Raw genomic sequence first — 26073 nt, 5'->3', positions numbered from 1 at the left:
AATCAATAGGCCATTAAAAAAATTCCAGTGTTATGTGAAAATAAATAAAATTTAAATAGGTGAAAATAATTTAAATAATGTATTTCACTTAATACATTATATGTGATATAAATTTTCCGTTTATAATACTTTTCATTTTAAGTGCTCAGTAACTATGTCTAGTGACTAGAATGCATTGGATAATGTAGAAGTAACCTGTTTGGGTATATACTTCAAGCATTCTCAAGTCAGTCATTAAATATTGGTCTATATTTAGATTTTGCAAAATTTGCAGTTAGGGAAAGAGATTCACATACCCACAGTGTTCCAAACGTAGCTTAAACATTTTGGGTAGCTAAATTGAATCAAGTTTTAAAGTAAAAATTAGATTTTTTTTTTTTTTTTTTGTAGTCCAGAGCTCTTTTATTTCTTTTTGCACACCTATCATGCCATGAATTCATAGGGAATAGGTTCTAGCAGCTCAGGCTCCTTCCCATTGGTTCTCACAAAGTGTGCTTCTCTAGGTGGAGCAGGCTGGCGCTTCAGCTGAACCCAAGTACCCTTCTCTTTGGCTTCCTTTTTCTTCTGATCATTTTCTTTCACACGTTTCAGGAAGCTATCTCGGCTCTTAGAGTGCTTAATGTGCTCAATACGAACATTAATTCTCTTTGCAAGAATCTTGCCCTTTACTTGCTTGTTTACAACAATGCCAACTGCATGCTGGGTAACATTATAGACTCTTCCGGTTTTGCCATGGTAACATTTGTGGGGCATTCCTTTTTGAACAGTGCCCATCCCCTTGATGTCAACAATATCACCTTTCTTATAGATTCGCATGTATGTGGCCAAAGGAACAACTCCATGTTTTCTAAAAGGCCTAGAGAACATATAGCGGGTCCCTCTTCTCTTTCCCTTTGTGTTAGTCATTTTGGCGACTTACTGGAAGATGGCGGTTCCGGCCGAAAGGCAAAATTAGATTGTTTTTAAAGGATATACAAATAATCACAATGAGATACAATTTCTTGCACACTAGGATGACTTTAATAAAAAAATGTGAAAACAGTATATTGACTAGGAGCTGATGAATACTTTAGAGTATCACCACATAGTATACTGTAAAATAGTATGTCATTCTCACCTTAGTAAACGATATTTAATAAAATCACATTATGGGCCTCCCTGGTGGTGCAGGCGGTTGAGCGCAGCGCTGTGAAGCTGTCCGCAGCCAGCTGGGGAGATACCCACATGGTGCAGTAGATCTCTCCTGACTCACCCACTGCTTCACTCAGCAGAGTATTTCAGTCAATCTGCCTGTCTGTTCCCTACTCTTCTTGGTGAATCCTCTCACCCTCCTGCACATCTGGCCTGTACCCCACTTCTTGTATGCATCAATAAATCTTTAAAGAAAAAATTTTTTAAAAAAGAAATCACATTAAAAATCATGTTTTTCGTTATCACAGCCTTAATTAAGTAGCAACAATTGCCTGGTGGCTTTTGTAATGGACAAGGGTAATCTGTAACAACGTAGTACAGAGGATGAAAGTTGTTGAAAAAATAACATTTCTTGGTATTCAAAATATTTTAAGAATTCAGTAGCCATTACACACAAAACATGTAATGATCAGAATCTGTAGCTGAACATTCTATCACACTCTCTGAGGACCACATTATTGGTATGGCTGTTTAAGAACTCAAAACAATTTTAAAACACTGGATTTGACTAGTTGGTCAAGGTTGCTAGCCCATATAATGCCCTGCCTCTGACTGTAGTCCTATAAAGTTGTTGGTTTAAATATATGCCTGGGTGATTACCTATAAGCTGTTTCAGGCCAGGAACTATCTCTTATTCATCCTTATAATTCTAGTATCTTGCAAAGTACTGGATATAGAACACATTCATGTTTGAACTAAAATTTTATCCTCTTGTCACTTAAATTTGTAGCATGTACACTTATATGGGCTAGGATCCCCCTCCCCCACCATTAGCAATGCTGACTCAATTAGAAATACCCTTAATGTGTCTCTTGTATATCAAAATAGAGTATTTATTAATGACACTATATAAGGAGCTTGCTCTGAAGTGTTTCAGGCAGCATTGGGTTAAATACATCTGCTAATATATTTAGTAATATGTATGTCTTGCATCAGGATGCTTTTGGTAATACATTCATAAAAGTATGTTCCTGTCTTCTACATGTGTAGAGAGGCTGAGTCACTGTAAACATGTAGATATGTAGTGAAAGTGAGGTTATCCTCACAGGAAGTTTAGCCTTCTTTTCATTTGGGTGAATTTAGAGAGATTTTGTGAATAAAATTGTGATTTCTACTAATAGACGGTTGTGTTGTATTTTTAGAAGTTTAAAATACTAGCAGTACCTCAATTGAAAGAGCCTGGAAGCATGTAGATAATTCGTGCTATTATGTAGATAAACTATAATGTAGGTTGAACCTCCTAGGGATAATGTGATGGGTGAATTTGGTGTTAACATTTGCATGCTTTGGGACTTTGGTTTCAAGTCAGAAGCTAAGTAAATTGATACATTACTAATAGAAAAGACACTGTCAATCCAGCTATGGATTTTGCTGTTTGGGCATCATTTTGGAAAATGGTGTTTTAGACAGTAACAGTCATTTGTTAGAAGATCTGCAAATATTTCTAAGATTTAACTAGAAATCACACATTTGCATTGTGGTTAATTTGCATATTGTAATTTTAGTGATAGCCACATGTTCTTCATTCATTGCTGGAATAGCAAATCCAGCTTGGTGACTTGATTAATTAACCATTTTTTCCTCAATTTTGCAAGTACAGAGGGCTAAAAAGCCAATATTTCTTTTTCTTTTCTTTTTTCTTTTTTTTTAGTAATTTTAAAAAATTTTTTACATCATTGATCATTTTTAAACAATATTTGCTTTCCCCCACCCCTCCTCGGGTGTGGTCCCCATAGAGTTTCCTTCAGCAGTGCACCTGTGCACCATCACCTCAATCCCCTGTGCTCCTCCTGCCCTCCCTCTTATCCCTCTCCTTCTTCCTCCCCTGCAGTATGTCCCTGATTTATAATTGTCCGTTTTTGCTTTGTTGTATTTTATGCTGTTACTATTTTTTTACACTGATGTCTTACTTGGTTCCCTATATTCCTGCTATAAGTGAAACCATCTGATATTTTTCTTTTTCCTTCTGGCTTATTTCACTGAGCATAATTTCTTCTAGTTCCATCCACATTGCTGCGAATGGCATGAGTTTATCTTTTTTGATTGCTGAATAATATTCCATTGTGTATATGCCACATCTTCTTGATCCAGTCATCTAGTTTTGGGCATTTGGGTTGTTTCCAGGTTTTAATTATTGTAAATAGTGCTGCAATAAACATAGGGGCAAAGCTGTTCTTTTGAATCAATGTTTTTGTGTCCTTTGGGTAGATCCCTAGGAGTGGAATTGCTGGGTCCTATGGTAGCTCCATTTTTAGTAGACTGAGGAACCTCCAGACAGCTTTCCATAGTGGTTGGACCAGTTTGCATTCCCACCAGCAATGTAGGAGAGTTCCTTTTTCACCACATCCTCCCCAACATTTGTTGTTGCTTGTTTTTTTTGATATGTCCCATTCTTACTGGTGAAAGGTGGTATCTCAATGTGGTTTTGATTTGCATTTCCCTGATTATAAGGGATGTTGAACATTTTTTCCTATGCCTGTTGGCCATTTGCATTTCCTCTTTGGAGAAATGTCTTTTAAGTTCTTCTGCCCATTTCTTGTCTGGATTGTTTATTTTGTTTTTGTTGAGTCCTGTGAGAGCTTTGTATATCTTTGTGATCAGTCCCTTATCAGTTGACTGGAGTGCAAAGATTTTTTCCCAATCAGTGGGGTGTTTTTCTGTTTTGGTTAATGTCTCTTTTGCTGTACAGAAGCTTTTCAGTTTGATGTAATCTCAGGTGTTCATCTTTTCCTTGACTTTCTTTGCTTTGGGTGATGAGTTAAAGATGTTATTGTGATGTATGTCTTGTAGGGTTTTACCTATATTTTCTTCTATATATTTTATGGTTTCAGGTCTTATGTCCAATTCTCTTATCCATTTTGAGTTGATTTTTGTGCACGGTGAGAGATAGTGGTCTAGTTTCATTTTTTTGCATGTGGTGGTCCAGTTTTCTCAGCACCATTTATTGTCCGTGTTCCATTGCATGTTCTTTGCTCCTTTGTCAAAGATCAGTTGTCCTTATAAGTGTGGTTTAATTTCTGGGTTCTCTATTTGGTTCCATTGGTCTGTGTGTCTGTTTTTGTTCCAGTACCAAACTGATTTAATTATTAGGGCTTTGTAGTATAGGTTGAAGTTTGGAAGTGTGATACCTCCTTTTTCCTTTGTTTGCAGCAGTAGGGCTTTGGCTAGTTGTGGTTTTTTGTGGTCCCATATGAATTCATCAGTATTTGTTCTGTTTCTTTGAAGAATGTCATTGAGATTTTTATTGGAATAGCATTGAATCTGTATATTGCTTTTGGTAGGATGGCCATTTTGATGATGTTAATTCTTCCAATCCATGAGCAGGGGATGTCTTTCCATTTCCTTGTATCTTCTATTTCTTTTAACAGTGTTTTATGATTTTCTTTGTATAGGTCTTTCACCTTTTTGTTAGGTTTATTCTCAAGTATTTGACTTTTTTTTGGTTTCAATTATAAAAGTTGGTTTTCTTGATTTCTTCAGATTGATTGTGTATAGGAAGGTTACTGATTTTTGTGTGTTGATTTTGTATCCTGCTACTTTACTGAACTGGTTGATTATTTTGAGTAGTTTTTCTGTGGGGTTTTTAGGGTTCTCTACGTATATTACCATATTGTCTGCAAATAGTGATAGTGATAGTTTTACTTCTTTCCCTGTCTGGATTCCTTGTATGTCTTTCTCTTGTCTTATTGAAAAAGCAGTATTTAATGGAACCTACAGGGGTCTTGCACAAGATCAGCCCTGAGCACAAGTCTTCTCTGAGGGGCTAGATGGCTGTGCTTTAAAGGTGAATATTGTATTTCTTTCCTGTTAGTAACAGTATAGAACAGTAGAGAGACTGCTGAACGTTTTGAAGTTGCACACGTCTTCAGATATACTTTAAAAAAAAAAAATCCAGGAATCCAGGTAATTGTCAGGATATCTAATTCTTGGTGTACAAACAACTTATTGCTCCTCTGAGAAAAGAGATGAATTCACAACCAAGTTTTTCTGGGCAGAGGATCCCATTTGCTTGTATGTGCAGAGCAGTAAACTCAGGGCTCATCAAACTTCATTTTGTTTTCCAACTCTGCCACTGCTTAATGTGTATTGTTTTGGGTAATTTGTGAAAGGGCTGTACTAGTTCATCAGAATTCCATGCTACAATTAGGTCTATAATGCTGCTGGTAGACTTAAACAAATACAGATAATCATTTATCACATGTGCTTGTGCCTTCAGCAGAGTCACTAACATCTTTTCTTATTTTCATCCAGTGTGTTGTTGGTGGCTGCAATGCCAGCTTTGCTTCTCAGGGAGGGCTAGCTCGCCACGTACCCACACACTTCAGTCAGCAGAACTCCTCAAAAGTGTCTAGCCAGCCAAAGGCCAAAGAAGAATCTCCTTCTAAAGCTGGAATGAACAAAAGAAGGAAATTAAAGAACAAAAGACGGCGCTCATTACGTAAGTGTTTTGCTTTAATTCTTTGTGTTTAGATGGTTTGTGTTTGTGTCTTGGACTTTCAGGAACATCTAGTTTTCACCTTTCTTTAACTTGTACACGTTTTTGTTAACAGTAATTAACAGGGTACTTAATTAACAGGGTACTTGTGTGTCAGCAAGACACAGAGGTATTTTATATGTAGTAGCAAAGGGAGTGAAAGTATTATGTGTCCTTAGAGTATAAGACCTTACATTTGGATGTTGTTTTAATTTTGCTCTACGAACATTTTAAATGTGGCAATGTTGGGTATTTTAGCAATATATTAGAAAATTGGATCTTGATACAGGTAAAAGTCACTGAAAGTCAAGCAGCTTATATACATACTCCAAAGTGGTGTGTGTAGTTAGCAGAAGTATTTGTAGTCTGTCTCAGCACTGAGATTATCTCGTGTAGAACATACATATAGTGGTTATGTGCTCAATTACCAGATTATGAGATGTATGCTAGATATTTAAGATAATAACTTACTTAGATGGCATTTAGTTTGTAAAAGTAGAGATTAGTAAGGCTTGTAAAAATTGTGATTAGGAATTGACTTTGAAACCTCAGAGCTTTGCTCTGTGCCTTTTAGTCAGCTAACCAAGTACACCCTGAATGAAGGCATAATATTTGAGGGAAGCTGTCATTGAAATGGGGTCTACTGTATGGGTCAACTAGAAAAGAAAAAAAGAAGGGCCTCCCTGGTGGCGCAGGGGGTTAAGATTCAACCTGTGAGGCTGTCTGCAGCTACTGCAGCACGAGTTTGATCTCCGGCCGGCCAGGGAGCTACCCACATGGCGCAGCAGACCTCTCCTGACTCACCCACTGCTCTCCTCAGCTGTGTTATTTCAGTCAGTCTGCCTGTTCTGTTCCCCACTCTGTCTCTGGTGAATCCTCTCACCCCCCCATACCTCTGGCCTGTACCCCAGTTCTTGTATGTATAAATAAATCTTTAAAAAAGAAAGGAAAAAAAGATTGCATCTTACCCTTTCTCTAGGCATTTGATTAGAGTGTAGAAGAGACAGCAGACACTTAATTTGTGTCTGCACGTTATAAAGCTTTTCTCTCAAATATTGAAATTTGTTACTGCCAAGCTACAGTGGACAAATGAGCAAACCAGAAATGACAAATAAACTTAAGTTTCGTATTGTTGAAATAAACTGAGTTGATTTTTTTCAGAGTTGGTTATTGAATTTAAGTTATGGATCCATTTAACTTCTGTTTATAAAAATCGATTCCTGGTTATTTTACTTGAGTGTTGATTTTACTAGCTTACAGTAACACAGAAAATTATAAAATACATACTATGGTGCTCAAAATTTTCCCACCTATATCCTCTAATCTTGTCATTATTTTCATTTCAGTGTATACACTGTAATCATTTAAACTTACTGATTTTTTTCACACTACTTGCTTGATAATACCTATGTAGCTTGCTAGTCTGTTCTGTAAAGAGAAGTAGGTGTTACATAACAGGGAGAGGGGTACCCCAGAACCCCCAAACCTGCCTGCTCTAAATAGGCTGTGCCATACACTGCTCCAATAAAAACACATAAGACCTTTAATGGAAGGGAACGTTAATACAACTAGCACTCGAAGTTACCCATCCCCTCGTGAGTAAATGTCCAGCCAAACAGGGTTGGCCCAAAGCAAGGCCTGAAAGCCTGCCACAAGTCTAAAGCACCTTTTGGTGGGGACCCATAGAAAAGCATCAGAAAGAGTCAGACAAGTCTGGGAGGAAAAGAGTAAAATCAAAACCAGGATAAAAGCTGCCACTGTTAACCTCCCCACGGGTCTCTCCCCACACCAGGACCACAAAGCCAGTGCAGCTTCTTCACATGTCTCTCTGCTCCATGTGCCCCCTCCAGGTCTCCTTCTTGCTCTATATCCTACTTCCTTCCTACCTGAGTCTCCTCTCTAGCTTCTCTTCCCTACTCAGCTCCACCCTCCTTTGGGTGGGGTAGGAAATCTGGAACCTTCCCTTTTTCTGGGGACCACCCTGTTACATAGTTTCTGTTGAAAGTCCAGTCTTTTGCTTAGGACTAGTGGAGGACTGGTGCCTGCTTAAGTGTATTATTATTGCTTTTAACAGTGGTGCTGTTTTTCATTATTAACCGGTAAGGCAGACGATATGTAGGGGCGGGTGGGAGAAGAGGTGGAGATTGAAAAAACCCTTTTCTGTTTCCTGTTCTATTGAGGAGAGTGGAGAAATATCAGTAATGTTTATGAGTATTAAAGTTAAAAGGTTCACAGCCTTCACTTTGGGTAGCTACTGTTAATACAGTGCTGTGATGTGAGCAAGCAGAGTTGCTGTTGTGGTTCATCCCTTCTTTAAAAGTATACATACCTTTAGAAAAATATTAAAGTAGCCTCTGTGCTAGTATCGTCCTCATGTTATTCAGGAAGGTCTTTTTTAGTTAACAAGGTAAAAAGCATTATACATAGTAGAATAGTGTAAATAATATTGCCTCATATAATTTTTACATTTTATTTAAATTATTTTTTACTTTTACATACTTAAAAGTGGTAAGAATAATACAGTAAACATGAGTATGCTCTTCACTTAGAGAATTACCAGTGTGCTACTTTTGCATGATCTCCCTACATACTTTTTACCCCCTGAATCCAACATACTTTAAGAATCTACCATCAGGGCCTCCCCTGGTGGTGCAGGCCGTTGAGCGCTGCACTGTGAAGGTGTTTGCAGCCTCTGCAGCGCGGGTTCAATCCTGGCTGGCGGGAATCCCACATGGCGCAGCAGACCTCTCCTGTCTCGCCCGCTGCTCCCCTCAGCAGTGTATTTCACTCAGTCTGCCTGTTCTGTTACCCACTCTGTCTTTGGTGAATCCTCTCATCCTTCCGGGATTCTGGCCTCTACCACAGTTCTTGCATAAATAAATAAATAAATCTTATTTTAAAAAAAAAAAAAAAAGAATCTACCATCATATGGATTCACTTATAGAAGGAATATAGGGAAATCAAACAAGGGATCAGGGCAGTCGGCAGAGACAAAACTAGCAGGTAAATTATAAATCCAAGACACATAGCTGGGGTGGTGGTCAGAGGAGAGGTCAAAACAGGAAAGGGAATATGGTGCCCATTCACGGGTGATGTGTTGGTGGGAGCTTTGTGGGGACTATACCTGAGGGGAGAAATCAGACATTGTACAAAAATGAACAATAATGTAAAACAAATAAAGCCACAAAGAAAAAATAATGCAGAAGAGGATAACCAAGGACTGTGGGATAACAATAAAAAAGAAAAAAAGAAAAATCATTCTTGCATCTAGGAGAGGGATGGCAGTTACACAATATGTATGATTTTGAACTATAGAAAAATAATCAAAATTTTTTAGATTCTGTCTCATCAATTAAAAAATGCTTTAGCACCCATTTCTGACATTTGGTGTACATAGGCAATATTACTAATGCAAGTTAAGAAACAGTTACCAGGGCCTCCCGGGTGGTGCAAGGGGTTAAGATGCAACCTATGAAGCAATCCACAACCACTGCAGCACGAGTTTGATCCCTGGTTGGCCAGGGAACCCACATGGGAGGAAAAAGTTATAATTTTACCTAATGCTGAGAAATAAATTCCCTTCAAAACAGATCTGTGGGGCCAAAAAAAAAAAAGTGCACTTTCTCCATATTCACCAAATATACTTTTTCCTGTCTCTGCCGACTGCAGCAGACTTCTCCTGACTCACCCACTGCTCTCTTCAGTATTGTATTTCAGTCAGTCTTCCTGTTCTATTCCCCTCACCCCCCACACCTCTGGCCTGTACACCAGCTCTTGTATGCATAAATAAATCAATCTTTAAAAAAAAAAAGAAAAAGAAACAGTTACCAGGGAGGCATATTGAAAAAAATTAAAAAATCAAGTGATTTTCTTCTCTCACTGAAAGGGGTCACGCCAAACCCTTGTCTTGGGGACTGTGTTCTTGACATTCTTAGTAGTGGACAGCATGGGTAAGATCTGAAAGTATAGAATTTCATGTTTTTATTGAGGGCCCTTTTCATTATTGCGGATTTAATTCAACTGATGAGTTACGTGTTTAATCTTGAATGAGGAGAGAGTGTCTGATTTAGAAGACACTCTAAGTGCTTATCCTTCTCAGGAAAAAGTATATTTGGTGAATATGGAGAAAGTGCACTTTTTTTTTTTGGCCCCATAGATCTGTTTTAAAGGGGATTTATTTCTCAGCATTAGGTAAAATTATAACTTTTTTTCCTCCCATAGATGCCAGATATTTTTATCTTACTGATAATCCCATTTTCACTGCATGCTTAGTCTTGTGGGTTCTGCTTGCTTATCGTGAGGTGGTATTTTGCTGATTTCCTTTTGAGAAAAATCTCATGAGCAGAGAGATCTAGTTGTTTTCGGTATACCCATTGGCGAAATCATCTCCCCATGAAAGCTCTAGTGGATTTGTATATCTGTTCTGAGAACTGATGAATAGTACAGGTAAATTGACTGCACGCTGTGGTAAATCATCATGTATGCAGGTCTTAATATGCTGTACCAGGGAATCAAGCCATTTCTTTTATTGTCTATAAGAGTAAATATTAATTACAGATGATCATGAGAAAGTACATATATTTTTAAAAGGTACAATAAACCTAAGGACCTTGAACTTGACTTTGTAGAATCTAAGAGAGTAAGAGATTTTGATGGAGGAGTCATTTGCTCCAACCACTCAAGGACATTTAATGAATTGTCTGTAGTAATTATGATTTATTCCTTACCCAGTGTTGGTTGCAAACACATGAGATTTTTATATGGCTCTGAGATGATTTGTTTAGGTGATTTTAAGTGTAAATTTGATGAATAAAAATACTATTAGAGGCAGACTCACAGTGGAAATTATTTTTCTTCAGTGTGCAAGGTAGCTAAGGCTAAGGTGGGAAGGAATAGACATAGGGGAAGGACTAACTGAGTTATGAGTTGGGCTGTGGGACTGCATGTAGACTGTGCCTAGGAAAACAACTCAGGCCACAATGTGACTAAGGTCTGTAGTAATCATCCAGAAGAGAAAAATTGGGGCTCAAATGAAACAGCAGTAGTGCGCACATGCAACTTGGAAATGAACTGAGTGGGTCAGAAGATCTTGGATGTGTACAAGTGTCTTCTTTGCGTATCTAAATGAAATGACATATATCATTAAATGTTCCTGGTGAGATAGAAGTAGTATATTTGAAGAACCATAAAGATCTGCTGATATGTTTCAGTCTAAAAGTATAGGATACATGGTAGAAACATTGAACTTGAGGGAGACAGTCTTGCTTCTGATCATAACTTTTGTTCTATACTTGGTCCTCTTCTGAGACATGAGAGATCTTAACAAAATTAACCCTCTAGATAACAGCACTGGTGTTATTAAGAATAGGACGAAGGGGCCTCCCTGGTGGCCTAGGGGTTAAGTCTCAGTGTTTTCACAGGGACAGCCCACCGCCCCGTTTGATCTTGGCTACAGGGTGCAGCAGAACTCTCCTTTCTCACCTGCTGCTCCCCTCAGCAGTGTATTTCAGCAGATCTGCCTGTTCTGTTCCCCTCTCTGTCTCTGATGAATGCTTTTACCCCTCCACCTCTAGCCCACACCCCAGTTCTTCCATGCATAAATAAATAAGACCTTTTTTAAAAAAAGAATAGGATGGAAAAAATAAGGAGTAGAGAGTTATTTTTTCATTTGTAAATTTGTGTAGGTAAAAAAACCCTTCATCATTATAAATAATGCTATATTATTTTCAAGTAAATAGAGAAGTCATTATGAATAAAATAAATCACTAAAATATATACTGGATACTTACTTTTGTCATAACTGTAATTTTTTAATTACCTGACAATAAAAATATAATTATTATCATGAAAAAAAAAAGAAAGTACATATATTTTTGAGTTTCACAATTCTGAAATAACTAATTTTCCTTATTTTGTACAGCATTCTTAAGAATAAAATACATTTTTATAACAGTGGGATAAAAATAAAATGTTCCTATCAAATTAAATCTTTCATGTATAACTTTGTTGTGATAGCATTAAAAATTGCTTACTCTAAGCTTGTAAGTTTGTTATTTTAAAAAAGTAGTATAAATTTTTTAATGTAAATTTTTTCTGACAATGTATTTTCTGTATTTGTTTTAATTATAATCTATAGCTGTTGTTTCTCCATTTTATAAATAATGAACCTGGTTAAGGTAGATCAAGATAGTTGTCTGAAGTCACACAGCTAACTGGTGGATTGGAAGTTAAAATGAATTTTGGTGGACTTACTGGTGTTCAATTTTATAATTTTCTTAGATCTATAATTTATAATTTTCTTAGATTGTTAATCAAGAAAACTCTGTCAAAACCCCCAAAATAACCCTACTTTATCAAATTTGGAAAATTTCTGATTACATATGAATATAGGATATTGATGAAATGTATTATGTTTGACTGTGGTGAGTTTATGATCTCTCTGTAAGGTGTACACATGGATTTGCTTATCAGAGTGCCATAACTGGTGCTCCAGACGTGTTGGAGTCAAATAAAAAGTTATATAAAAAGGATGGTAACTAAAATGTGGGATCGTGAGGCCTAAAGCTGGAAAGGGCAGAACTAGAGAAGCACATATTTAACTCACTTTTACAAATTTGTTGGAATTTTGCTTTTTACATCCTTGTCAGACTCCTTGTTTTGAAAGCAAAGATAGATACATAATTGTTTCAATATTCTTATAATGTTTATTTGTGAAAAAATGAAATATTTGTTTGGAAGACATTTTTCTAAATATTCTTTACCTCTTTTTGTATTGACTTTTAGCACGACCACATGATTTCTTCGATGCACAAACACTGGATGCGATAAGACATCGAGCCATATGCTTTAACCTCTCAGCTCATATAGAAAGTTTAGGGAAGGGACACAGTGTTGTATTTCATAGTACTGTAAGTATTTGATTTTTTTCCCCCCATCTATGTATATATACATAGGTTTTCAAGTTTGTGTGTTTTGACTTTCATGATCATTTCTAAATTGCTCAGGATCTAACAAAATACATTTTAACAAATCACAAAATCTTTTGCTTTATTAATACTGAAAAATTTGCACAGTTGGTTACCATATAAATATTTCCCATGAGTCTATGTTACATGGTTGAGTATTTTTGTCTTGTTTGAGCTATTTAGGAGTATTGGGTGATTGTGCTACTAGGCATTTGAAGATCAAGCTCTGACCTTAAGTAAACTAGGTGTCTTTTCTGATCTCTGTTTTTGTCATTGTAAAATGAGAACATTAGCATCCTCTTTGTTCACTTTTTTGTGTGATGGATGGAAAATGTGCATCAAAAGTTGGTGTTAAGTAGAAAATAAGATAATGGCCATCAAATTAAAGCTTTATGAAGGAGGGATTTTTATTTGTTTTGCTTGTTGATGTAGCCCAGGTATCTAGAACTGCACCTGAATTAGAGTAGAATAGGCATTCAGCATATATCTGAGTGACTGCTATTCAACAGTCACTTTCTTTTTTCAACAGAAAAAGAAAAGTATCAAATTTAAAAAGCAGTAGTTTAATTTTGATAGTTAAATAGGAATTAATAGTGCTCTTTTTTTCTTTTTGAGCCCCTTCCCATTTTATCTTCCAGTCATCTTTAAATCAGTGTAGTTTGGGCCTCCCTCGTGGCGCAAGGGGTTAAAGCACCACACTGTGAAGCAATCTGCAGCCTATGCAGCATGAGTTTGATCCTCTGCCGGCCGGCCGCAGGCCAGGGAGCTACCCACATGGTGCAGCAGACCTCTCCTGACTCTCCTGCTGCTTCCCTCAGTAATGTATTTCAATCAGTCTGCTTGTTCTGTTCCCCACTCTGTCTCTGGTGGATCCTCTCACCTCACGCATCTCTGTACCCCAGCTCTTGTGTGCATAAATAAATAAATCTTTATGAAAAAATAAATCAGTGTAGTTTGGTACAGGTAAGTTAATAGAGGAAGATTTTATTTTATTTTACTTTTTTTAAAGATTGATTTATTTATTTATACAAGCACTGGGTACAGTCAGAAGTGTGGGAGGGTGAGAGAATTCACCAGAGCCAGAGTGGAGAGCAGAGCAGGCAGACTGACGAAGTACACTGCTGAGGGGAGCAGCGGGCACAGCAGGAGAGGTCTGTGCACCATGTGGGACCCTTGCCCAGTGGCTGGGGATCGAACCGGCGCTGCAGAGGCTGTGGGCAGCTTTGCAACCCAGTGCTCAACCGCTGCACCACCCGGGAGGCCCAATAGGGGAAGATTTTAGACTCAAATCTTGTTGATTTGAATCCCTGGATACACAGCATATTTGATTTTGTTTGCTAAAATCTAAAACATGCTTTTTATTTTTCACAGTATAGTTAAAATGCATGAGGATTTAAATACCAAAGATCAATGTTGATAGAACTGTCTTGTTTGGCTTGAATTTTTAGTTTTGCTATTTCTTAAAATATTTTCTCCCCTTCTTCCCTCTGCTCCAGTATAGTTACTGCCTAGTTTTCTATTTTTACTTTTGCCTACTTAATATACTCATTTATCTCTATTGTTTTCTCATACCCTTTTGATTTCTTTCTTTCTTTTTTTTTTTTTGTGTGGGACCCTCGCCAGTGGCCGGGGATTGAACTGGCGCTGCAGAGGCTGCCGGCAGCCTCGCAACCCAGCGCTTAACCACTCCGCCACCAGGGGAGGCCCTCCTTTTGATTTCTTATTTGTCTGTTTTTATTTTGTTCCATATAGATCACCTATTAACTTTCTGGTGCATGCTGATGCCTGATGTGCTGCTGTGTCTGTCTCTGTTCTCCTCCCTATCCTCTTCCCCCTACCCCCCCACCTTTTTTTTTTTTTTTAAATGTAAAGAGTAACTACCCACACTGCTGATTGTCCCTGGTAGATTTTCGTTTTAAAGATTAGAAGAATGTTGTAATGATTTTGTGATAATCAGCATAAGGTTTGAATGGTAAAATACTGTAACTGTTCTCTAAAGAAGGTTGAAAGAGGATCTTGTATTTTATTTTTATGCAATAATATCTCAGTCTAAAATGAAATAACAAAACAATGTAGAGTGGGGTTTTTTAATAGAGTAAATTAAAATGGAGTCATACATGACATAATTTAAAGCAAATATATCAAATGTTATGAAATTAAATTGAGAGCTTTCTATTAGCGTCAAACTATCACTGTCATCTAATTTGAAATTTCCAGGCCATGAAAATTAGGAATTACAGAGATTGTGTCTCTGTGACAGTACAGTTGTGGTAATTAAGTGTTATTCCATAAGGGTTTGTAAACCTTTGCCCCTGTTCCATTCATGGATTCCAGGGTAAGAACTTTCGTATTATTTAAATGAAATGTTTTATAATAACAAAAGGAAAATAAAAAACAGACTAGTAGCTAGTATCACTAAAATTCAGGTTAGTTTTTTAATGTATAGGGTAGAATTGTTAATGCTGGAAATTAGGTTGGTAAGGGTATGAGTGAGAGTAAAGATACAGAAAAAGATTATTTACTTTTAGTTTTTGAAATATAAAACAACCTAGATTTATACTTTAGTTAAAAGTGCAGGAGATTTTAAATACAAAAGGGCAGTGTTGGTTATCACTTCTGCCTCTTTGAATCTCTACTTTTCCTAACTCCTATAATAGGGTTTTATTGCATTTCACTTTTTCTTCTCTGTATGTATCCTTACTTTCCATTCAAAATTCCCAATTTTGATTTCGAGTCACAAAATTAAAGGCAAGAAGCTAAGTGGTTAGGCACAAAGGAAAGGAAACCTTTTCCGAAATAGGAGTACCTGAGAGATGTGTATTTGGGTTGGAGGAAAGGCATGCCATAAGTATGTTTTTTTTTAAAGGACATTGGATGCACAGTTATCTAAATAAGGATGAAAGAGCTGGAAGGAAAATTAAGGGTTTGAAGAATAAAGTTAAATGTGCCAGTGCTTGGGATTTACAAACCAATGACAGTTGAATTCCTCCTTTCATGTTTGATAACGTAAGTTTATGGTGTAGCAGGCCTGTTGTTATTTTTTTCAAAGGTCAAAAGATGTATTCACCAGACCCCAGAGTGTGCACTTAAATGTTGAGCAGTTTTGTTATGTCAGGCACTAATGATAGAGCAGTATAGTAAACCATGCCTAGAATCTGTTGGAAGAAACATGAAGCACAAAATAGTACAATTCTTTTTTTTAAAAAAAAAAAAAGATTTATTTATTTATGCATAGAAGAACTGGGGTACAAGCCAGAGGTACGAGGGGTGAGAGAATTCACCAGAGACACAGTGGGGAGCAGAACTGGCAGAATGACCAAAATACACTGCTGAGGGGAGCAGCAGGTAAGACAGAAGAGGTCTGCTGCGCCATGTGGGGTAGCTCCCTGTCTGGCCGGGAAAGGAACTCATGCTGCAGTGGCTGCGGGATAGCTTCACAGTGCTGTGCTTAACCCCTTGTGCCACAAAGGAGGCCCAAAATCAGTAAAATCCTAAAAGCTTCAAGGAAGTTGAAAGCATGTCGTTTAGTTATTAGAGGAATGGGCATCATAACCGGATGCTTGAAAAACTGAGGAAGCTGGTGTGACTGGAGGAAGTGAGGCAGAGGAACTAGGGAATTGAGTCAGATGGATAATAGGAAGAACCTTGAGAACATGCTTTTTTTTTTTTATTCTGCATGTGATGGGAAGCCTTGAAAGAATTTGATAGCTGTAGTCTTATGTGACTTTTTTTTATTGTTAATTATTTTTATTGAGGTCTAATAAACTGCACCCATTAAACAACACTATGAGTTTGACAGTTGTACTTACCTATGAAACTACCCCCACCTCACAAAGTTAAGTTACAGAATGTTTACATCATTCAGAAATTTCATGATGTAGCTTTGTGATTAATTCATCTCTTTCCACTGTCTACTTTAGAAAACCCACTGATCTCTTCTTGATCCGTGTAGATTTTTTTTTTTTAATTTTTCTAGAGGCATTTTTTTTTTTTGTTTTTATTTATTTGTTTGCTTGTTTGTTTTGTTTATACATGCACTGGGTACAGTCAGAAGCACGGGAGGGTGAGAGAATTCACCAGAGCCAGAGTGGGGAGCAGAGCAGGCAGAAGGACCGAAGTACACTGCTGAGGGGAGCAGCGGGTGGCAGGAGAGGTCTGCGCGCCATGTGGGACCCTCCTCTGGTGGCAGGGGAGCAGCCGGGGATCGAACCGGCGCCGCAGACGCCGCGGGCAGCTTCTCAGCCCAGTGCTCAACTGCTGCGCCACCGGGGAGGCCTGATCCATGTAGATTTTAATGTGCTCACATATGTCTCTGTGTTGAGAACAGATTTTTGGCCATGTGGAGGATCAGTTGATCAATCTTTTCAGATGAAAAAAAGACTTGAAATGGTGGGGTAGAGGTGCTGCAGAGAATTAGGAGTATCTCTTGAAAATACTGCCGAGAATTATGGATGAATTGGATATTAGGTATGATAACCAAAGGAAAGGACAGTTCCATTGTTTTGGGGTTTGGCAACTGGCAAAGGGATGGAGATGCAATTTACTAGAGACTGGGATGGGTGCAGATTGGGGAAGAGGGAAGAATCAAGAGCTGGAATTTTGACACGTTCTGCAGAGCTCATGTAAATGAATATAAGAGTCTGAGTTCGAAGAGGTATGGTTACAAATACAGATATGGGCGTTTTCAACTTAACTAGTGGTAAAGATATGAAACTGGATAAGATCACCTGGGAACTCAATATAAATAGAAAATAGAGAGGAGAAATCTGAGGTTTGGGACTCACGAACATTTAATGACTCAGAGCGCAACTGATGTAAGGAAAATAATATTTAGTAGTGATCAAGTATTTCTACATACACAGGAATAGTGACTAAATAGTGGAGCGTTTTCCTTGGAGCAGTTCCTTGTGATGGAATCCTTAAGACTCTCCATGGCAGAAATAGTCATTCACCAAACAAAAAGAACTAAAATAGGGGAGATCTTAGAAGCTTGGAAAGAAGATGAAAATAATTTTTCTAGTTATAGAAGACGTATGTGAAGGTTTAAGAGTATGATACTTAACATTTGCCATCAATTGAGAAATTGAGCAGTAAGAGTGATTTGCACTCCCAGGTGACATTGGGGGCGCAGGGGAACCTTGGCTGCAGAAAATTCAGAAAAGTAGAGTGTATTCTGAAGTATGCTTGAGTAGAAAGGAAGAAGGCATCCATAGTGGAAAAAGGCCTTTGGACACTGGAGTAAGTAAGTGCTCTAGGTGAGCGAGGTCTCCAAAGTTCCCTAAATGAGGGAAGGTGTTAATGGAGAGAGTATATGTTAAACAGAATGAATCACTTCTCTTGATAGTCCAGATGTTCAAACCTAACCAAAAATTTAAATTTAAATTTGCTGGTTATCAAATTAGATTTTATAGTAATAACCATGCAAGTAACAGTTTGCAGAAAAATATGTATGTGAGGTACTACGCTGGCAGAAAAATGCATATGTGAGGTACTACGCTGTACAGTTTGTCTTGGTCTTTAATTGAAACAATTTCTTTCGAGCCTTCTCCAGAAGAGGTCAGCAGAATCCTAGTTACTAATCTCTTTGCTTGCTGTGCTTGGTTGCTTTGCATTGTTTTTATATCTTCTTTCTTTACAGAGGTATTTTGTCTTAGCATCTTCCAATTTGTCCTTGGTCTTTTTAAATTAGTTTCATTGCTAAGTCAAGAATTAGGGTACTTAACTACAGATTTTTAAATAGTGGGGGAGAAAATGTTTATAAAGTGATGTTTTTATTCAGTTTATTGAGGATGACATAACATTTTGTGTGGCTGTTTGGAACTTCTTAGTAAAAAATACTGAGATTTCTGTGTAAGCACTAAATTGCTAATTTTCAATGTGGAAGCTGTGAGAGTTATAAAATACCATACAATACCAATATAGCTTTTCACATAAAACTTATTCTTCAGAATGAACTTAGGTGGACTCCTTGAAGTTGAACCTAAATAATATCAGGCTAATGTTCATAAAGCCAGCTACAAAGAGGCCCCTCTCTTCAAGCAAATAACAAATGCCTCTTTTTTTGTTAGATTAATAAATTAGAGAAATTTACCTTTATAGCAGTATTAAAATTTACTTTTCTTTAAAATACTCCAACCGTTATAGAATTTCAGTTGGCAGTCAGTCTAGCTAAACTACAGATGTAGCAAATAGTCAAAGAGAATTTTCAGTTTCTTAATGTATATCTATAGATTGGGTGTTTAGCTCCACAAAGCATCTTGAGTTTCCCTTTCTCACTCATTTGAAAATGTATCAAAGATGAAATTGCCACATAGCAGGGAAGAGAGTAGGATGTTGTGATGGTAGTTCAATCCAGGACTTGAATATTTACAAAGTCCTTGATTAAGATCAAAAAATTTTTTGAATAAAATTTTTTGTTGATTTTCCATTGGTTTACACAGCTATGATTTTTGGAGTACATTGTCACTCTTCAATGTAGAATGTTTTTAATATATTAAAATAATGTTTTAAAAGTTTTTTGTGATTTCTTTCATATCATTACTAGGTAATAGCTAAGAGAAAAGAGGATTCTGGAAAGATAAAACTTTTGCTTCATTGGATGCCTGAAGACATGTAAGTATTTTCCTTAAATTTTATATTAAAAATTACTTATTGAATTAAAATAAAAATTCTTAAATTGCAAAACATTTTAAGATGTCAGGATTAAAAAAATGACTTGTGAAAGTCTTATAGTACCTGGTTCAAGGTAGAAGCTTTATAACTAGTATTTTATTGTATTAAATAAAAGGGTGGCATTTAAAAATTATTTTTAGGATGTGATTGTTTTTAGGATATTTAATATCCTTTAAGTAGTTTGTAAACAGCCTTATGTGTGCCTTTTCTTGAATAACTTTTTAAAATTCTAACAGTCTGTGATATTGTACAGAAAAAACAACAGGCCAGTCTTCTAGTAGCATCACATGAATTTCAGTAACTTCTTATAGAATTTCTGGCTCAGATTCTCCTTAATTTATATATTTCATGTTTAATTTTTCCTTTATCCACTCATTACATTTTATTCTTGTTGCAAAAGGTAACAAGGTAAAAGATGTATTTTGGATAAAATTGGTAGGTACCATGAATACAATAAATTTAAATGACTTGTATCTCATCATGTATATTTACTTTTTCAAAAATTAACAGTATGTAGTTAATGTTCATCCTTGTGAGTAAATACTTTTCTAAGTATTTTCTAAGTGTTTCTTTCCATACTCTATTTTAAGGAGATGGCAATGTAATGTGAGTTCTTAATTAGATTTGGGAGTTTACAGTGCACTTTGTGTATCATTGTGAAGAAATCTGTTTAGCTGTTTTAATTCTGTGATTATCAACCTTCTACCACTTTTTTCTTTTTGCTCTTCCACCCTCCTCCCAAGTTTTGTGGAAATACTACTGTAAAATATTTTGAAATGGCCATATAAAGTTAGTTTGTGGAATAGACATTGCCTACTTCAAACTTTGTACCAGTTTGTAATCCCCTCTGTACATTAGAGTTTATTTCTCTGGTTTATTATTAACACTGGCTAATTATCATTCTTGCTTTTTGGGTTTTTTTAATTACTAAGATAAATTTTAAACTGTTCCTATCTTTTGCAAATTTACTAATTTGGTGAGTGGACACTGCTTTGACTCCCTGTTTCCTTTTCCTAGGGAGTTCATGTGTTTCATGCTGATTTGTAAGAGTTCATTTTATATTAAGGTTATGAAATATTCAAAAATCTGTGTATTCTTACTATTTTGTAAATTGATTAGTTATACAGAATGCATTTTGAATTTCACTGTAGAATTAACTTTTCAATTCCGTTCTTTGATTTTGGTCTTTTTTTTTTTTTTTTTTAATTTATTTGTACAAGAACCGGGGTACAGGCCAGATGTGCGGGAGGGTGAGAGGATTCACCAGAGAGAATGGGGAACAGAACGGTAGACTGATGGTATACACTGCAGAGGGGAGCAGCGGGCGCGACAGGAGAGGCCTGCCACGTTATGTGGGATTCTCCCTGGCCGGCCGGGAATTGAACCTGCACTGCAGAGGCTGCAGACAGCTTCACAGTGTGGCGTTCAACTGCCTGCGCCAGGGAGGCCCTCCCCCCCCCCCTTTTTTTTTTTTAAGGGGAGTATATCTGATAGGGTTTTTACTTATTTCTCAATAAAAAAGTGTGCTGTCATATTTTCATTAATTCAGGTTCTAGAATGAGTTTTACTTGGTGAGCTCAAAGACAAGCAGTCTGGTCTAGTATGTGTTCATGAGTTTCTTGACTTTGCCACCAGAAATTGCTTATTCATTCCCAAACTCGTACTTAAAATTTTAGCCTGCTATTTCTTAGTTGGGATTCCATCATAGGTAGGTAGATTGATGAGAGTCCTTGACTTCTAAGGAGTTTGTTAACCGAAGTCAAACTGGCAGGAGGGACTGGGGAATGTGAAGGCATATGAAGAAAAAATGTAAAATTGTGACTTGTTTTTCAATTCACAGTCTGCCTGATGTATGGGTGAATGAAAGTGAACGACATCAATTAAAAACTAAAGTAGTTCATTTATCAAAGCTACCCAAAGATACTGCCTTGCTTTTGGATCCAAACATATACAGGTAATTTAATTCTTGATGTTTTATTTTTGGAATTTTGATCTGAAGTCTACCTAAATTCTGAATATAAGATTAGGACTTGTTTTTAAGCATTGAATTTTGGTTCCAAGCATATATTGCTTTCTGAAACTTTATGTATGGAAGTTATAGTGATAAGATTGATAACATCTTAGTAAAGTTAATATGCTATTTTAATTACAGATGTATCTTAAGTTGCTTAGATTATATGTACACACAGTATTTTAAAATGAAGTGCATTTTTAGCCTGTAATTCTTTTTATAATGTCAGGTTTTTATGGAACCGGGACTGTATCTCATGTGCCCTAAACACCAGAGAGATGGCTGAATTCTTTAAATTTACATGCTTTCCAAATTTTTCAAAAGAGCAGTTTAAATATTGTTGTGTTTTAAAGATTTGTTAATGCTTTTCTGATCTTAGCTTTGTTTTAGTGTGCTGTCCATTTGAAGGTATGGGGGTGGGACAGATGAAAGAGACCAGCATATTTGACTGAGTGCTGATTCATTTTGTTAGGTACATTACATGTACTTCATCCTCACAGCAGCCCTGTGGAGTAGGTGTTAACTCTATTTCACAGACTGGTAAATGGAAGCAAGAGGTTAAATACTTTGTCTTAGGTTACACAGAGTATTTGACCAGACTCCATGCTGCCTCCATCTAAATGATATATACTAGGGTGAATTTAAAAATGCTTTAAAACTAGTTTTTAAAAGATACTCTTAATAATCTTTGTTTTTTAAATAAATTTAAATTTACTAGGTATTTTGCATTGTATAATAATATGGTGATATAAGAATATGGTGATATAAAATAATTGATAATCTCAAATGTGAACTTTTACCTATCATAAAGAGAATATGTCCTTTTTAATTGCTACAAAATAGCATTTAAGATTCTGACTATGCTGTGACTCAGCTTTTTGGAATGTTATTCTATATAATATAATTTCTGTAATGAGACATCTTGGAATAAAATTCTAATATAATATCATTTCTGTAATGAGACATCTTGGAATAAAATTCTAACATAATGGGCCTTGGCCTGTGGAAACATTGAGGCTTCGAGTTTTACCTTCAAGGAAATGACTCGGACATACGCTCCCTAAAATAAGAAAAAGTCACATGTACCTTTCTCTTTATAAAGAAAAATAATTGAATATTCTTTGTTTACTGATACCTTATTTAGAGCTTATTTCTGCTTACTCTTTGAAGGGATTAATTAAAATTAGCATTCATAAAGAGTGATTATTTTGGGAGTGCCACTCTGCTACTAGAACTGGTAAATATCCCTTAGACAAAGAGTTAATAAATCTTAATTTGAATATTATGACTCAGTTTTGTGCTTATGTCCTTCATTGTGTTTCTTCCTCTCTTAGACTCTTCTTTTCACTTAGAATCTGCATATACTCACACTGGTTTTTCTTGAGCTATATTGGAAGTAATTCAGATATTTTAGTGAAAAGAGACCTAATAAAATAACCTTCAGGCTCAGAACTGATGTTAAAAAGTGATTGGGGAGGATTGAATTGCAGTTCTTAAAGTGTAATTCTGCAGTTCTTTCTCATTTCATTCATGGATAGTGAAGATGTTTTAACACCTGGAGGTGTGTTTGTGGATTTAATTTTAACTGTAATCCTCCTTCAACTCTTCCCCCCATCTTAGCACTTTACTTTAGCAATAAACTTTCATGCATCTGCTATACCAGAAATTAGAATTGAGTCTACCCTAAAGTGGAACAGGGTAATAGAATCAACTGCATTTGCCCTGGTATAACAGTGTCTGACTTTGATCAGAAAGACGTGAAATTAAGTAAAATGAGGAGAAATGTATTCTTAGGAGAAATTTGCTACTTGTGAACATCTCACAAGCATGGCAAACCTTTCAAAAATATTTTCTCTTCAAAATGAGACTAAAAAGAACTTATTTATGATTTAAACACCTGTCTTACTTTAAAGTGCTAGTTTAAAATAGATGTGCTGGACATGGAATTTTTGAAAGAAACACATTAGCAGACTATAAAATGATTTATTAAAATGCTATATTATGTAATTAAATTTGCACCTGTTGTGAGACTTTTGAAATAAATTTTAACAATTATCACATTGCCTACATATAACAAATATTTTAAATATCTTTTTAAGTATTCAATGTATTTTTGATTCGGTTGAATGAAAGAATATTCCTTTTTTTCTCTTTCTTCTAGAACAATGCCGCAGAAGAGGTTGAAGAGGTAAAAAATAAATAAATACATAAAAAGCAAACAAGCGGGGACACCTGCAGTCTTAGTCACTGACAATGGGTTTAGTAAAAGTTGCACATTAGAGTCAACCCCCTTCCTTTTTTTTTTAATTCAGTATTTAGAATAATATTTATGCTTAGTGTAAACATTCTGTGAATGAAGTAGGCTCTTCTGTGGAATATATTAATATATTACTGTATATCCACATTTTCATGGAATGGTACTGTGGGAGACTGAGCAAACACTCTTCTGGCAACTTAGTGGAACAGCTTCTTAAAGGCTTTGCATGCTCGCTGCTTTAAGCTGCTTTTTTTCCCCCTTTAATGAGTACAGTAGGTCATATTGAAAGGAAAAACAATGACAACATGTGCCCTTACAAATACCAAAAGCACTGTAAGGATATTTTTCTTGACAGTGTCTATTGATTTGAAGTCATGTTAGGAAATATTTAACAATGAAAATTATCAGAGATAATTTACCTTTCAACTATGATAAATAGATGTGATTGGTTGCCATTTGTGTTCTTTTGCAGAACTCTGATAAGAAAAGTGTTCAATTTGTATTTAAGCAAACAGTGAACGACATTTGCAATCAACTAAAAATTCGTCTATCGAATTAGGGCTGAAAATTTCTGTTAAAGAGTGTTGCAGTATGTCTGGTGGCTCCCTTTTCAGGACTAGGGCTTTCTCATGGAGTACAGTATGTTAATATTTACCTATCTAACTAATCTGTTAACGGTTTTTGAAAAACCTCTATTTCAAATTATTTGAATAATCTTCATGTTTTCATTTTAACCTATATAAGACTCTAATTTTTTTTTCTGAGGAAAACATTTGGTTTATGATTTTTTTTAAATATAAGATAAACTGTATTTTTTTGTTTTTTAAGTATCTTCAGACAGAATCTTTATGCACCAAAGTTGGTTTTGAAAGGAAAATAAAATCACTTTCTTGCTTGGTAAGCAAGAAGCCATATGGATTTTTTTTTACTTACAGAAATGGAAATATGTGTAACTTGTTAGTATTGTATCAAACAAATGTTGCATAGAGATAATAGAACATTGCTTGTAAATAATTCAGCAGATTTGTAATATATTTTTATATTATGAAATGTACTGTAGATGTTTTTCTAGAGGCATGAAAGTTAAATGTATATATTATGGGTAGAAATAATATTGAAGGATATTGTAATTCACTAGTGCTGCCAGAGGAATTGTTAATAAAGCACCTTCTTTAACAATAAATGTCTTTTACAGACTTAAGGGACTATGTACTACTGTTAATATCTATAAGAACAAAACACATTGAACATCCTTCCAGAAAGTCTTTGAGGGAGGACCTATACACATAATAGAATTATGGCACTCATTTCTGACAGTGACTGTGAAATCAATTATTTCCTTACTGTTGGAAGGACATATTGTAAAGTATGTGGTTATATGCAGTCAAACTGCAGAAAATACTCCTGATTTGAGGAGTTTTCACTTTACTACGATATAAAAACCAGCAGTTTTTACACTAAATTTTTTAAAGAAAGAATAGACAAAAATATAGAATTAAGCCTTTGGTTCCAAAATGGGAAAGGTTCCATGATACATAAATCATTTCTCATTTACTTTAAAAAATAGTAAAAAATTTTGGGAGACTTTATTCATTAACAATGGGGTAAAGAGCTATATACATGAAATGAGTCATATAAAATTAAATGAAGTGCAAATAGAAGCACTGCTACTATAAGACATTCTGGAATGGTTGTTTAATAAGGGTATTATCCACATGACCTGTAGTAAATGTGATTTTATTTTTAAAATGAAAAGAAAAGCAGTGTGTTTTCTTACTTTTTTTCCTTTTGCTTAAGCACTTCATCAATTGCTTTATTCTGTATCTACAAAGTACTCTGCAATCTCTTTTGTTGTTTTTAAATTTTGATTTGTTAAAAAATTGCCAAATAGAAGTCTTTCAGATATATAGTTTGTACCTGTATTTTTTATTGCCTCATGTTCTTGTCATTCTTAATTGACCGATGATTGTAGACCTTGCCTGAGTATTTTTTCTAATAAAACAAAGCAAATCATCTTTAGCTTCAAAATTGTAACAATTTCACTTAAATTTTAAAACGACATCTGAAATATACATCTAATATTTTCTTAGGGGCACAGTGAATAAATTTGTTTCTTTCATTGTGAAGAAATATTTAGATGTCAAAACTAAATTTTACAGTCATATATTAGTCTCTGAGTACTTGATCGTTCATAGTCCTTGCTGCTTATCTGACCTTGGTCTGATACTGTTATTAACATACCAAAAACAATATGGAATTGAAATAGTTTCATAACATGTATGTATACATACACACACAAGCAACTATGATTGGGAAATAAGTGTGAAAATTTATGTTGTTTTGTTGATGTCTACCCATCAATAATTCAGAATCTACTGTGTAGTTCAGCAGACTTAATGACAGCTCACTGGCATCCTCATCATAGATGTCTTGTTTCTGCCTTCTCCCTGTAGTAGCAGTGAGACCTTAGTGGCCTATAAGCCTAAAATTATTTACTGTCTGA

The 26073-nt window shown here is 35.8% G+C and overlaps 2 protein-coding genes across 2 annotated transcripts in view; one reads left to right on the top strand and one right to left on the bottom strand.

The window, feature by feature from the left end:
- The window catches only part of AEBP2 (AE binding protein 2), a 65967-nt gene extending 40369 nt beyond the window's left edge, over window positions 1-25598 (top strand). Inside the window, 6 exon segments of the mRNA XM_037514265.2 lie at window positions 5443-5629; window positions 12449-12573; window positions 19175-19242; window positions 21143-21256; window positions 23475-23501; window positions 24043-25598. Coding sequence (XP_037370162.1) covers window positions 5443-5629; window positions 12449-12573; window positions 19175-19242; window positions 21143-21256; window positions 23475-23501; window positions 24043-24088 — 567 coding nt within the window. The 3' untranslated portion in view covers window positions 24089-25598.
- LOC119247657 (60S ribosomal protein L21) lies at window positions 388-945 on the bottom strand. The gene has a single exon (XM_037514266.2). The coding sequence runs from the start codon at window positions 904-906 to the stop codon at window positions 424-426; it is 483 nt and encodes a 160-aa protein (XP_037370163.1). The 5' UTR covers window positions 907-945; the 3' UTR covers window positions 388-423.
- Window positions 25599-26073: the final 475 nt, after the last annotated feature.

The sequence above is a fragment of the Talpa occidentalis genome, unplaced genomic scaffold, assembly GCF_014898055.3.
Source record: "Talpa occidentalis isolate TD23 unplaced genomic scaffold, MPIMG_talOcc4v2.1 talOcc4.16, whole genome shotgun sequence".
NCBI classification, from domain to species: Eukaryota; Metazoa; Chordata; class Mammalia; order Eulipotyphla; family Talpidae; genus Talpa; species Talpa occidentalis.
Note: the sequence above shows the minus strand (reverse complement) of the source record. Positions and strands in the feature narration are given on the sequence as shown.

Coding starts and splice junctions, on each gene's coding strand:
- LOC119247657 (XM_037514266.2), bottom strand. CDS start 906: ATGACTAACACAAAGGGAAAGAGAAGAGGGACCCGCTATATGTTCTCT.